The following is a 14,739-nucleotide window of genomic DNA, read 5'->3' as shown; positions in this document are numbered from 1 at the left end:
CTGCAACCCCAAAGACGTTCACCTGTTCTGAATTCTATCCAAATCCTCCTCAATTAGAATCTCTGGAGTGAGACCTGGGAATTAAAATTTTCAGTCATCATCTTACATTATTCCTAAGCACATGTAACTTTCAGAACCACTACTTTGGAATAAACTGAAATAATGCTGTTTTGTCCTGCTCTGGACTGAGCATCTTACATCTCATTAGGAAATCTCATTTATAAGCCCAGAGGTCCCTTCATTCCAAGTTTCAACGCTGCCTACCTTTCAAGCCTGTTCTCCCGCCTTCTGGTCCCTCTATCACCCCACGTACACACAACATGGCGTTCTCTCTCAAGCCTCCAAGCTTGCACACTGCGTTGTTGACCTTCCCCGTGATTGATGGCAAACACCTATCTTTTCGAAGTTAACTAAAATGTCACCTCCTTGGTATAGGAGAGTGGGTCCCTCCCTAGTCTGCGTGTCCACACTATGTCAATATATATCTCTATTAGAGTATTCAATGCATTATATTGTAACCATGGACGTATAGTCCTTTTCCAACAAGTGTCTTGAAGGTAAATGCCAAATTTTAATCCTTCTTTTTTTTATTCAAATTTTTTTAAACTAAAAGACACCAAAAACTCTTGTTGGATTCTCAGTACCACCCTACTTCCAGTCATAGGTGAAGCTCAGTAATTGTTAGCTGAGGGATTCAAAAGCATTTAAAAGCTTTCATCTTTGATGCTTGATTCTCTTCCAGTTGGTTCAGCTAAGAGATAAATGTACTAATGCCTGGAGATAACACACTATTCCACTAACTGGTCAATGCAAACCAAGGCAGAGGAAACGCAAAGGTCATGGCAAAGAAACCCAGTGCTGAAGCACAGTCAAGTGCTCTGACAACTCCACTTCCTTCTAGAAGACAAACGTTACCAAGAAACCACCTAAGATAGCCGAATCAGAGATGAATTAAATCGATAGATACACAAATAGAAAAATGAAAACAGATTTTGAAGATAATCACGAAACTAAAAAAAAAAATAAAGAACCAAGGAGTTGGCCCAGTGGTACAGTGGTTAAGTTCATATGCTTGATTTGGTGATCCGGGGTTCATGGGTTGGGATCCCATGCACGGATCTACACACCACTTGATAGCAACGCTGTGGGGGCATCCCACATATAAAACAGAGGAAGATTGGCACAGATGTTAGCTCAGCAGCAATCCTCCTTAGCAAAAAGAGGAAGATTGGCAACGGATGTTAGTTCACGGCTAATCTTCCCTCACACAAAAACAATAAAGAAAGAACCAACAGCACTTACATGTTATGACTAAAAATTTAGCAGCAGAGTCACAGAAGAAATTGAGGCACTTAATTAAAGAACTCTGTTTTTGCATTAAGACAAATCAACTTTGAATGTTATTGAAGCCTATTAGTGCATTAAAATATGTTTGATTTCATTCATTTGCTTGAATTCTATATCTCTAACATTGTACTCTAAATTTGGAAGCACAATACCAATATGAACCTGGGAATTAAGCATACGCTCACAAATGTTTATCCATCATGATACAACTACAATTTTTCAACTTTGATGCACCCCTAATCATTTTACATGACTGTGATAGGCCTGATAATAAAGTTCCAATGGCTTAAAAAAAATAAAATGCTACTGCCACTTTACATTCAATTTAGATTCTACAGAAAAGGGTCAGTCAGCTAAGGCTCTAGTCTGTCCATTTCCTACTCAATTTACATGAAAGTTTTTATTAAGGATATTTTAATAATTTTTTAATTTAATAAATATAATTAATAATTTCCCTCTCATTGCTCACCCCAAGAGAGAAGCAGGAAAATTTAAACAATAAATAAAATCATAATAACTGTATTGTTCTGTTTTCCTAAATAGTGTTATTAATTTTATCCAAATTTATATGTCAAAATAGTAAGGAAGCTTACTCTTGCTATGATTACTTTGCCATTGTTTCCAATACAATTATTAAAAAACAGTCACTTTTAGCAAACAGCATTTTATGCTAAATCAATAAGCATAAAAATACCAAAATAAGCAATCAAATATCTGAATTTTTGTTATATAACTTGAAAGTACAAACACAAATTTTACATAAGCTCTGAATGATGTCTGGCCCTTTCATTGAACCCAATCTGACAAATCATTCAACAAAAAAGTTCATATTGGTCCAAACAGTTTTTGCTTAAATATAATTCATAATCATGCTGTGTTAAATTTAGGATTAACAATATAGTTTAAATACATTGACAATACTATTTAAAATCACTTTATTTTATAAAAAATGTATTTGCATTTTATCATTTAGTGAACAACTTAAAAATTCTGGGCAAAGTAATGGTATAAAGTAAGGGAATGTCTGTGGCCAAAAAGCAGCATATCCCCATTTCTGTAATTCTCCATAGGGACAACTCAAGGGAAAACACCTTCCATCGCTGGGACTAAATCACAGAACACCTGCCAAGAAAGACTATCAAGACCTTTGCTCCAATTTTTAAAGATGTCAACAATGTTATCAGATACATAAAGAAAAGCAAAGCTATAAGATCCAATAGCAAACAGAAAATGAGGAAGACACTACTGAGGTGTCCACACAGGATCTTCTTAATACACGGAACAGCAAGGAAATGTCAGTTGACAAAGATGTCCTCATCATTACCAACTTTCAGAAGGTAAGATCAGTCTAGTGACTGTAGAAATGGTGGAGTAGTTTTTTTCCCAATATCACCAGCAACATTGTGGCCCAAGTTCTTCTGTTTGACTTCTGTGAAATGCATTCTCTCAGACACTCCCAAAATTATGATGCTGCTTTACCTCCCATCACAGTGCTCACCACCTTTGGGTAATGATTCATTAAAGAAAGGTTCAATGAAAAGCTTTGCCTCCCAGTGTTTACTGACCTCACAACAACAGCATCCAGTCTCATTTGCAGATCTTTTTTTGTGTGTGTGTAGTGAGGAAGATTGGCCCTGAGCTAACATCCCAAAGCCCCAATACATAGTTGTGCATCTAATTGTAAGATCTTCTAGTGCTTCTAAGCAGGACGCCACCACAGCATAGCCTGATGAGCAGTGCGTAGGTCAGTGCCCAGGATCCAAATAGGCAAACTCCCAGCCAGTGAAGTGGCGCCCTGGAACTTAACCACTATGCCACTCGGCCACCCCTCATTTGCAGATCTTAACAACAACTCTAAACATCTCCCCTCCTCTAATTCACCAGTTATCTCTGTGTAAACCCACCCTGATTTGGTTAATTACAAGTGAGAAGACAACGCTCTACAAAGTACATTAGCCATCACCAATAGACGTAACCAGAGTTGCATTAAAACATTCCAAAGACAATAAATCAAACAAGAGAAGAAAATCATATTACAAAAGACACACACACATAAAGGGATAGAGGGGAATATCATATTATTTCTTAATTATCTACATCTATCCTGAAGCCTATTATACACGACTTCTGTAGCTCCCCTCATAGAGATCATGAGCTGAAGGAAAAAAAAAAAAACAGGAGGTAAGTGCGCGGACGGGTTAGTTTTGAAGCTTTAAAGGTAGCAGAACAGACAGATGTAGAACTGGTAGAGAAAGCAGCAATGGAATCTGAAGGGGGATCTGGAAACAAGGTGAATACCTAAAACAGAGCTGATTTCTCTGCTAGTGTTGAACAATAGGACATGGGAGAGGGCAGAGCTCACCCTAACCACTCCTAAATGCTTGCTTCCTCCCAAGAGCTAAAATCTGTGCGTCCAATGTTAAACCCGCAGACTCAGCAATCAACTCTGCATGGGAAGAGCACCAGAAATGAGATCTAAATTCTAGTCCTGCCGCCGTCAGCAACCAGCCATAGCTGTGAACAAGGCGGCCCTCTTCCATGGTGAACGGAGGCAGCTGTGCCAGATGACCACCGGTCTCCTTCCAATGCAAGATCTCATGAACACCAGAAGTCTGTCGCACATCCGGTCACCAGTCCTCTTCAAAGAGTATATGTTTTGGATACATATGATACACACACAAACACAAATGATGCCAATCGAAACTTGAAGCCAAATTTTTACAAGTCTCTTTCACTGCTGATTCATATAAAAATTTTATAAACATATTCTATGTATCTATGTTATGATAATAAACACATATCTTCTTTTTATGCAAGTAAGTACATCCTGAAATAGAAAAACTATTTTCTCAAAAGAGAAATATGGATCATTATATAATATACTTATCTTGAAATATTCTTCACTGAGTACATTAAAATATAAATTTATGAGATTTGCTAGAAAGCATACTATTCTCCATGCTTATTCTGATAGAATGGGTTATGAAAGAGATTAGAACTGAATAACTTGACACTATTTTGTAAACACTTAAATGTGTTAGGCGTATCTGTAAATCCTCAAATGAGTAAGACTTTCTCTTCTGTATAAGATACAGGAGGGGGAAAGGGTAGTGTCTTTGACAAGGCACTTTCCAGATGGAAATAAAACTGAGATGATCTAATCAGTTATCGTTGTGGGTGCAGGTGGACACCTGCACTAGCTTAGATTTAGGAAATGGCAGAGCCAATCGTCTTTATGGGTTTCATGACAGAGCCACAGCAAAATGATTTCCTGAGATCAATACGTGGTTGAGAGAAGGCTGTTTTCAATGGAAACAGGAAGCTAGGAGCTAACCTGTTTCTATGGCAACCAGAGCAGCAGCCACCCAACAGCTGTAGGGAAAAAAGTGTAGACAGTTATAAATGCAAAAAACAAAACAAAACAAAATTTATAATGGTTTACCTTATTAGTGTGATGGTCCTTAGAGTACCGTCAAAACCAGTACAGACACATTGTCCTGCCCCACCTGCCCCCAGGGATCTTAAGCACCAAGTATCCTGGTTTTCCTTCCAAACCTCAAAATGTTAGAGCTGAAAAGAAGTTTGGATACCATCTAGTTCAATGTGTCAGCCCCATTTTTTTTTCTTTCAGAATAAGGCAAGGGAAACCAAGGCTTAGGAAGATGAAGTTCTCTTAAGGAAGTTCTCATTATTCATCTCAGGAAGATGAATTCTCCAAGGTCACACAGCTAGGGCTGAAATCAGGTTAGGGCACAGGTCCCACAGATCCCAATCCAGGCATTTACCCAATGTTTCCATATATTCTCTACGCCTGCTCTCTTCTCCTTCAACGCCCACATTTTAGTCACTTTCTGTGAAAATATTGACTACAGAGTATTAAAATTAGTCATCACCCTTCAACCTGTAAGAAAAAGCAAAAAGCAGTGCTATTTTGTCATTAAAAAAAAAAAAATTTGACTGCTCTTCCAAAAGAAAAGCTCTTCATACTTCAAACAGAATTGAATTAAGTTTATATAATATATTGATGGTTACTGTTTAGACTACGTTGCCGGTATATATTTCCTTCTGGAGATCTGTGTTTATCTTTTATCAGTCCATTAATGTCCCTTACTATTTCACTTAGACATATTTTTAAAGGTTGCCATGATAAAAAGGAGATATGACTCACAAGTTCAAAAAATATGAGACCTGAAAACCACATTTACTTTATTTGTAGTGATAAAAATAAGTGGTAATGATATATATTTTCAAATAGGAAAGGGTGACCTATATTTTTATATAAACCTACACATTTCCTTGTTTTCAGTTACTTTGAAAATATGCTTCTTGACAGAGAGGAAAAATTTCCTTGACTCTCATGTAGTTTTGTCAACTTAAGTCTACAACTGAGCTCTTAGCAAAATATTTCAGGAGAAAATCATACCTAATCTGTCCAACTATGTTGACCTTTGGGATAGCTGATGCCCAGCAATGGATCAGATCACCTAACTTGTGATCAAATATCCTACTGAATACGCAATTGCCTATTGAAGTTACTGTACTCAGTTATTTTAATCATGTATTGAGTTAGGTACTCTCTCTGATCTTATACAATGCTCAGAATATAAGCATAAAATTAAATTTACTTGTGCACTGTAAAGTTAGTGGCCTGGAAAAGGTCAAAAGACACTTAGATGCTTCCATGGCAATGCAGACACACCAGCCTATTAGAGTAGACTCTTCAAGGGTCAGAAGTTTGGATTTACATTATTACAAGGTTGGCCATGACTTTTAATTAATATAAAAGGGATGAACACATTTGACTAAACCCCCCAAAATTCAGTAGTTCGATATAAATAAAGCCTGCATCATATTCTCAAATAATATTGCAAAGAGAGAGCTTATAAATCACTTTGGAAACTCAACAATCAAGAGGAAAAGAGCCTAACACTCTCATAATAAAATAAAGACAAACAATAGTTTAATACCATCATTTCTAAATGGAATCTATTCCTGCATGTATCAGGCAGTATTTCCATGTGAGATTCTTTTTGAGGAAAACTAATCTTTAACATCTCTAGAGTTTTGTTTGTTGTCATTTTGCTACAGTTTTTAATTTAATAGATAATATCTTTAGGAAATGTTTTGTCATAAATAGAGTTGCGACATTACGGAGGGCAAAGGAATACATCTCCTCCATGCGTTCCCAGGATCTTGCATAATTTCTGGCCTAGAGTGACTGCATAATCAATATTCATTGCATAAATAAATGTCCTACAATTTTTAATAATTGACAACAATATTTTATGAACAAGATATATTTGGCCATTAATTCTTTCAACTGAAGCAATGCTTACAAAACAAGAATTCATGCATTTTCTTTCTTTAATCTTACTATAATATTACTCAAAATCTGCTTACCTTATTACAGTTTTCTAAAATAAATGTTACACTTAAAGCTAGCAAACAGTTATTTAGATAATTTGTTTCCTGTTTTGTTTGGTGGTTTGAAGAAGAGGAAAAAATGGCCCATTAAAACTAAATTAAACATGTGCAATTCTGAATCCAATTCTAGACATCAAAATTTAAATTTTAATAGTTTTAAGGAGTATATTTTAGTAATGCTGTGGAAATAAAACAGTTTAAAATGCTAATAAAGTAAATATTTTCAAGATTAAAAATAATGATGGATTCACTCTCACAATCTTTGTATACTTCAGGATGACCCACACATAATGGTATTCTAGATAAAGGTCCAGAGAACATATATGAAATGGACTCAACCCACACCCAAAAGCCAACACCTGAAATATGTTTCCATGGCAGTTATTCTTTTATTTTTCTTTTCTAAGATGCTCTTTGAAAGTAACAAGAGGTCTAGCAGGTAATCAAAGATACACATGTCACCAACAAATAGCCACACTCTAAAACACAACCTAATTTAATCACCTTCCCTCTTCCCCCAAAAAAAAGTAAATGAAAAGAAGAAGGAGAAGGAAAAACTTATAACTGTTCTCAGCTCTTTAATATGGGTGATAAATTATTTAAAATATTTTGAATCCAGGATTTTGCCCTTATAATATTTTTTTTGACTTCTAAAAAATCTAGAAGGTCTATCAAAGAATTTCTGCCTGGCATCTGTCCACTTACTTATAACATGTGTTCAGAGGAAAGCACATACAAGCTTCATTTCCTTGAGAAACTTACATATTGAATTGGAAATATACAATGCACAACATTTTCACAAATACATCTATGCATCCTTGCTTCTTACTATTTGTAAATATTACTCAATGGCATCAACAGAATAAATAATTTCTCCTTTTCTTTCCTCCTCATTTTCGCCACAACAGGTTTCCATGACAACCTATATTTGAATTTTTATAAATTTCTATTTTTGAATACTATTCTTAAGAATTTATAAGTATAAAATATAAACTTATTTGCCAAGTTAATTGAGCAATTTAGACCTCTCAAGTAGTATGTATTTACATCATAAATTAAAAGTGTTAGGGAGCCGAGTGCTTAAGTTCGCGCTCCTCTTTGGAGGCCCAGGGTTTCGCCGGTTCAGATCCTGGGCGTGGACATGGCACCGCTCATCAAGCCGTGCTGAGGTGGCATCCCACATGCCAAAACTAGAAGGACCCACAACTAAAAATACACAACTATGTATCGGGGGGCTTTGGGGAGAAAAAGGAAAAATAAAATCTTTTAAAAAAAAGCGTTAGAGGAGGGGGAAATGCCAACCCAAACAAAAGGCAAAAATACAATGTTGTAAAATTCAATTAATTATTCAATTCCTATCACTGTTGTTTCAGTCTGCCAGTTTAGATCATAAAAGTTAGAAATAAAACACATTTACTATATAATTGAGCCTAAGTCCTCAACATTGGGGAAGGACAAAGAAAATTATGAAAAAGGTATAACAAATTGACAAAGGAATTCAGACAGTTAAAATTGTTCATCTCAAATATATCAATAAAAAATGAACTAAGGTTGAAAAAACAGTAAGCTGATTTATAAAAGTTAAATACTTCTATTAAGAATGAGACGTGGCAGTAGGATCACAGCTGAAGCAAACCCTTTGGTAACTAATTTATGACTCCTTAGAATCATGTCCATGCAAAATATAATGCCATGCTGCGACCTCCCGATGTAATTCTATTTGTCAACCTAACCAGATAACACTGTCAGGCCATCATCTGAACTAAAAATTTTCACATAAAAATATTAAATCACATTTAAATAGAATAATGGCTTCTGATTGCTCCTTTTTAGGCGGTCCCTAATAATTTGAAAAGGGATTTCCCTAAAGACAAGTTCCACAAATGTTAGCCAATCTGAAAGAAAGCAAAACATCACATATTAACCGGTCAATAAAAATGGAAAGGTCAAACAGGGCTCATTTTAAGAAGTTCATTTGAATCCCATATTTTCACCTAATGTTGGGTGGTGCAGGGTAAAAATTCTATCAGCCAAAGTCCTGGAATATATATATTAAAAAAAGTCATCAATGACCTTTCAAAGTTAGAATGCTAGTGAATAGCTAATGCTGCATTAGAGCTTAAGAGCAGCACGATCTGCAGAGATTTCACAGGCGAGACAGTCAGTTATCAGCGGTTGTGGTGGAAAGGGCCTGGGGAGGACATCATGAGACCTCCAGCATAATTTTGGCTCTGCTGTTAACTTGCTGTATGACCTTGGCCTTCACTTAGTATCTGCAATCTTCATTTTCCTCATCTATAAAATAAAGGGTTTCATGAGGTGACCTCAACGAAATTTTCCAGGTCTATGATCCTCAGCTGATTCTGCTTCTAATGGCTCTCTGACCTTGTGTCAATCTCTAACTTATCTGCTGTCTTTCCTCCCTAAATTGATGCGGGTCAAATCCTTAACATTATTAAATGAAATATTACTAAGATTTTTAAAAACTATTTCCAAGTTAATGGTCTACCTTTTGACCAATAATCAGTAGAACCAATTTCCATGGCAATAAAAAAAAATTGAACACCTTTTGAAAGTTTTTGCTATGCAATCTGGTCTACAATAAAATTTATGTTATCATGAGGAAAGATACTAAGACATTCTGTCTTTTTTATAGCACACGATCTGGAAAAAAAAAATCACATGGTGAGCCTGAAAACAAATTCAGATTACCTTGTTATCCACCAAGTGGAAAAAGCACTGTGGCACTCAGCTGGAATCCAAAAAACACAGATGCAGTGGTCATGAGTCTGTGATTTAATTTAAATAAATATGCACTTGTTTGTCTGGTTTTCTGAATACCAATTCTTGTTGAACTTATAGAATGGTCTTAAAAGGACGATTTCAGAGTTGGAGTTACTAATTCTACATTCAAATATGAGAATGTGGACATACTGGAATTTATGTATGCATTTAAATACCAGATCCAAAAGAGTAGCAATGCTTTAAATTGTCTCTTTCATTTTCTGTTTCACACCAAAAACAAAACATATCCTCAGACTTCTAAAGTGGCATCAGAAGCACATCTTCTGACAAGTTAGTGGCTAGACAGCTGCACAGTATCCCAGACGCAGAGACTTCTGACATACAGAAGACAATAATGAGGACAGAGCCAAAGAGAGGCTGGGAGAATCCCCTTTCTGCCCGGGGGGTATCTTTTCTGGGTGTCAGAAACAAACCAGACACATGCAGTTGCAAAGATTTAACTAAATACAGTACTCCATTCTCACATATAATTAAAACCCATTCACATACTGTATAATTTTTGGTTATTTATATTTCTTTTATTTCCTTTAAACTGAAGAAACCATTATTAGTTACTTTTATAGTCCCTTCATGGAATTTTTGAGAGTTAATTTGGAGTGTCGAGGACTAAATTTAAGCTGTTATTCAAGCCAGACACTGAAAAGAAAAACTGAGGATGGGATCGCAATCTAAAGAGTACAACAAAGTTTGCTACAATCTAAATTATTCAGATTTAGAGAACTGAACTAAACTAGGATCACAAAAGCGTCTAATTCACGTTCAATCTGTAATAAACATAGATGCAGCCCTGGGGAAAAGGCGCCAGACCCTAAAACTCAGTGTGCAGGTGGGGTCGCTGGTCAGCACACGGGGCCATCAGTCCCAGCCCTCCTCCCTAGGAAGGAGACAGGCCCAGACAGCACTGGGAGGATTTTCTTCACAAAGCGAACCTCCTGACACGCTCCCCCCTCCATCCCCAGCCACGTCTATACATTGCATTTCCCCTTCCTCTGTTGGCAGAGACATCCCTAACTGGAGCCACTGCTTTGGGTGACTGGGACGTGAAGCAGTGTCGGGCCTCTCTGAAAATGTCAAAATGGGATGACCAGAAGGCCCAAAGAGACATCCGAGCTAAAGGAAACGTTGGGACAAGAGTCAGGAAAAACCCAAAGCGCGACATGGGCTTCAGGAGAAGGTTGCAGTCAGACTTGCACAGAGAAGTCGACTTCTCCCTTTAGTCCCCATCTGCTACAGGAAATCTCAATTTGAGTTGAGGAGGGGAGGAGGGGGATGAAGGTGGGCGAGGAGGATGGGGGCCAGGGTCCCTGAGTTTACCTGGCGCCACATGGGCCTCTAATCTCATCGTGAGGGAGCCGTGCTCCCTTGTCCACTACCCCATCCCAGAGCCCTTGGTGGAAAAGAACAGAAAGTTGGGGAAGGAGCTGGGAGAAGCTGGGGCAGCCGGGAAGGGGGCGGTTCGGCCTTACCCTGGCGGCTCTGGAAGAGTAGGGGTCCTCGAAGAGGGCCCACACGCGGGGCTGCAGCCTCCTCCAGCGGCCGGACTTGCCGTCGGGACCCCCCAGGCCCGCAGCGTCCTCGATGCCCAACCTCTTGGCCGCCAGGTCCTCGTCGTCGCCAGGGTCCCCGCCGATGAGGTCGGGGGCCTCGAAGATGTCGAGCGCCTCCTCGGCGTCGCGGTGCTGCCGGTAGGTCATCCAGCAGCAGGGCTCCACGTCCGTCTCGTCGATGCCCCAGAAGGCCAGCTCCTCCTCGAAGAGCGGCCCGCACACGTCGGCCGGGCAGTGCAGCTTGCCGGTGCGGTAGTAGTTGAGCACGTAGGCGAAGACGCCCGGGTGCCGGTCGAAGAAGAACTCGCGGCCGCCCCCGGGGTGGTCGCCGCCGCCGCGGGGACCGCAGTGGCCCGCGCCGCCCTCGAAGCAGCCGCCCGGCCCGGGGGACAGCGAGGGCGGCCGCGGCGGCGGCGACAGCGGAGGGGGCGACGGCTGCAGCTTGTCCGCCGCCGTCAGGCAGTCGCCCGGGGGCTCGGAGGCGGCGAGCAGGGCCAGGCGCGTCCCGGGCAGGGTCTTGAGGGTGCTGCGGTAGGTTTCGTGCCGGGTGCCTCCGACATTGAGGATCACCCTCTCGTTGTTCTCGATCTTGCCCATCTCTGTGGCTCAGACATGACTGGAGGAGGCGAACACAGCGCCAAGTTAAACACCTCGGCCGTCAGAGCCGCACCGTGACCCCCACCCCGCTGCCAGCCCAACAGCCCCGAGGTGCGCGCTTGGCAGACGGGCCAGGGGCGACCGAGCCTCCCAGGAGATCTGCGCCCAGCCGGTCCCCGCCTCCCACATCACACCTCTCCCAGGCTGCCCGAGAAGTCAGGAGACGACAGTCCAAGCCCTCCTTGACCTTCCGCCACACCCTCTGCCTGACTCACACCTTTCCCCTTTCTCCCCCATTTATCTTTTGACCCTTCACCTTCCCTCCCCTCTGTCCTCTCTCAAGTGGCACCCGCTCCCAGCCCCTAACCACCCCCCTCCGAAAACCCCCCATCTCTCCCTCCTAACCCTCTTTCTCCCGCCCTTGCCTCTCTCTCTCCTGCGCCCTGGTCTCTCTCTCCCCGTCCCCTGGCCTGGAGGCAGCTCTCCTAGGCTGGGAGCTTTGGCGGGGGCAACTTGGCAGTGTTGGGGGAGAGCCCCATGCACGCGCACCCTCGGTGCACTCTGGACAGCTCGCTGTCCCTGCCACTCGGAGCGCCCTTTGCGCGACCTGTTCTGGTTCACCCCGACTCTCCCTCCCGGACCAGGCAAAAAGACGGAACGCAGAAGTCACAGCCAAAAATCTGCCTGCCGTTGCCTTTCACCAAGGAGACTTCTAACTGATCCAATTTCCTTCTCACATTATTGTTGTTATTATTACTTGGGCAAGGGAACGACTAACTAGGATCCATTTTTGAGCACAGAAGTGATCAGTGCATCCCACCCCATCCCCCTTCCCAAGAAAAACAAACGCCTTGGGGGCGGAGGGCGGGGGTTGCTTTCTAGGAGGGCAAGGCCCAGGAAGAAGCCGCTGGAGGCACACCCCCTGGGGCCGCGGGCTGGAAGTCCTGGCAGCCGCGGCCGCGCTCCCAGTCGCCCAGCCGCCTCTCCCAGGGCTTCGCCTCTCCGTTCGTGCAGCGGACCGGAGCGAGGGGATCCCGCCCGCAGGGTCAGCGCGCCCTTCCCGGCTCGCCGCCCCCTTCCCTCCCGCCCCAGATACCTTAACGAGACCGAGAGAAAAGTGGGTCTGCTGTGCTTTCCGAGTGGACGAGGGTCTCCGAGCAGGTGGGCCGAGCCCTGACGCCCAGCCCAGCCGCCCTTCTCCAGCGGGAAACTACTTGTTGGCGTTTTCCGGGTGCAGAGGGTTGGGCCGCTCCTCTGGGCGCTGGGGTGGCGGCGACATCCCCCGCCGGCCGCCCGCCCGCCGCGCTGCCCGCCTTCATCCCGCGAGCGGCGGGCTCGGCCCGCGCCCCCCTCGGCGCCTGGGGTCCCCATCGCGCGGGGCTGGGCGAACCATGGAGCTCGGGCGGGTCCAGCGGCGCGCCGCGAGCCTCCGGCGCCGCGGATGGGCCGGCGCGGCTCGAGCCGAGGGCCCGAGGTCAGGGGCGCTCACCCACCGCAAGGCGAAGTCACCCTGCTCCGATTTCGACCTGCAGGTTTTGTTTCTCCCCCTCAAAGCAGCCACTGCTGGAGCTGTCCCTTCCGTGCCACTCGCCGTCACCCGCCGTAGCCGAGCACAGAGCTCGGGAAAGGCTGGGTGGGTGAGTGGGTGGGTCCCTGGAAGCGATGTTGTACCAACCAGGTTCTTATATTTTCCTTCCGTGCAGCTCTGTGCCCACCTCCCCTGGAGCTTCTGCCTGCCTTATTTACTCCCCACATCTTTTCTCTTCCCGCTGCCCCACCCCCACCCCCAACAAGTGAGAGAATCTGAGACCAATTGCATTTTTTCCTTAATGACAGCTGATGGGAGAGAGAAGTCGGCTTACAGGTGACAAGTGAGTCTTGTTTCTCGTGTCTTAGACATGGCTCTGGCTTGCTCTTTTCAGTCAAATGTGGGTCTCCAGTCACATCATGGTTATATAAAATAGAACGAATTTTGAAAGTTTATTCCAGGAGCATAAGCCTCTAGCAAATAAAAATTCAGGTTTACCAGCCGCTGCGAAGATGAGACGCAGAGATCCGAAGACCAAAGCAGGCGTCTAATTAGCCAGTTTCTCCGTTTTTCAGATTTTTATTGGGCCTTGTATTTGTTTTCTAGCGCTGCCATAACAAAGCACCACAAAGTGGACTGTTTAAAGAGCAGAAATTTACTATCTCACAGTTCTGGAGACTATGAATTTGACATTAAGATGTCGTTGGGTTGCTTCCTCCGAGGGCTGTGGGGACGGGACCTATTCCAGGCCTCCTGCTCGGCTTGTAGAGGCCCTCTTCTCCCCGGGTCTCTTCACCTGGTTGTCCCTTCGTGCGTGCCTGTCTCTGTGTCCAAATTTCCCCTTTAAGTAAGAACACTAGTCATACTGGATTGGGGCCGCCGCAATGACTTCATTTTAACTCCACCACCTCTTCAAGGAACCTCGCTCCAAAGAAGGTCACATTCTGGGCTTTGGAAGTTAGGATTCCAACATCTCTCCTGTTTTGGGCGGGGGGGGCAGGCGAGGCCAGTAGACAAAATTCAACCCATATCAGACCTTACCACCAAATAGAGCATATGTTTCTGTGTCTGTGTGTATATTCCTAGAAAGAAAGAAGGAGAGAGCAGGGGAGAGGCCCTACTCCACAGGTATAGTTTGATAGGGTTGAAGTCCACGAACCAGGTGAAACAGCAGGTGGTATGTAGGAGCAAGTCTCTTTCAAAAACAGATAGTGATATTGACACTGTGACTGGCAAAGAGGAAGAGTTGTGAGTTACTGATAGGAAAGTTGCAGCGATACGAGGGACTGCAAGGTGGGCAGTTAAATATAAATAACTCACGAAAGAAAACTCCTATCTGTTGTGACAGTAAATACTTAAAGTGAAGAACTGAAAAGTTTTTGGAAGATCACTGATATTTAGGAAACTAATGCAAGAAAATACGGTATGTATACATTTATAAGAAATTTACTACCAATATGACAGTCAATGTGTAATAACAACCCAAAGAAC

The 14,739-nt window shown here is 42.8% G+C and overlaps 1 protein-coding gene across 1 annotated transcript in view; it reads right to left on the bottom strand.

Moving 5' to 3' along the window:
* Positions 1–11,878, bottom strand: part of KCNC2 (potassium voltage-gated channel subfamily C member 2) — a 185,599-nt gene extending 173,721 nt beyond the window's left edge. Inside the window, exon 1 of the mRNA XM_046646734.1 lies at positions 11,043–11,878. Within this exon, the coding sequence (XP_046502690.1) occupies positions 11,043–11,720 (678 nt within the window). The 5' untranslated portion in view covers positions 11,721–11,878. The remainder of the gene's footprint in view (positions 1–11,042) is intronic.
* Between the last annotated feature and the right edge of the window lie 2,861 nt (positions 11,879–14,739).

This window comes from Equus quagga, chromosome 19, assembly GCF_021613505.1.
Source record: "Equus quagga isolate Etosha38 chromosome 19, UCLA_HA_Equagga_1.0, whole genome shotgun sequence".
NCBI lineage: Eukaryota > Metazoa > Chordata > Mammalia > Perissodactyla > Equidae > Equus > Equus quagga.
The sequence above is the reverse complement of the archived record's forward strand: the minus strand, read 5'-3'. Positions and strand labels throughout refer to the sequence as shown.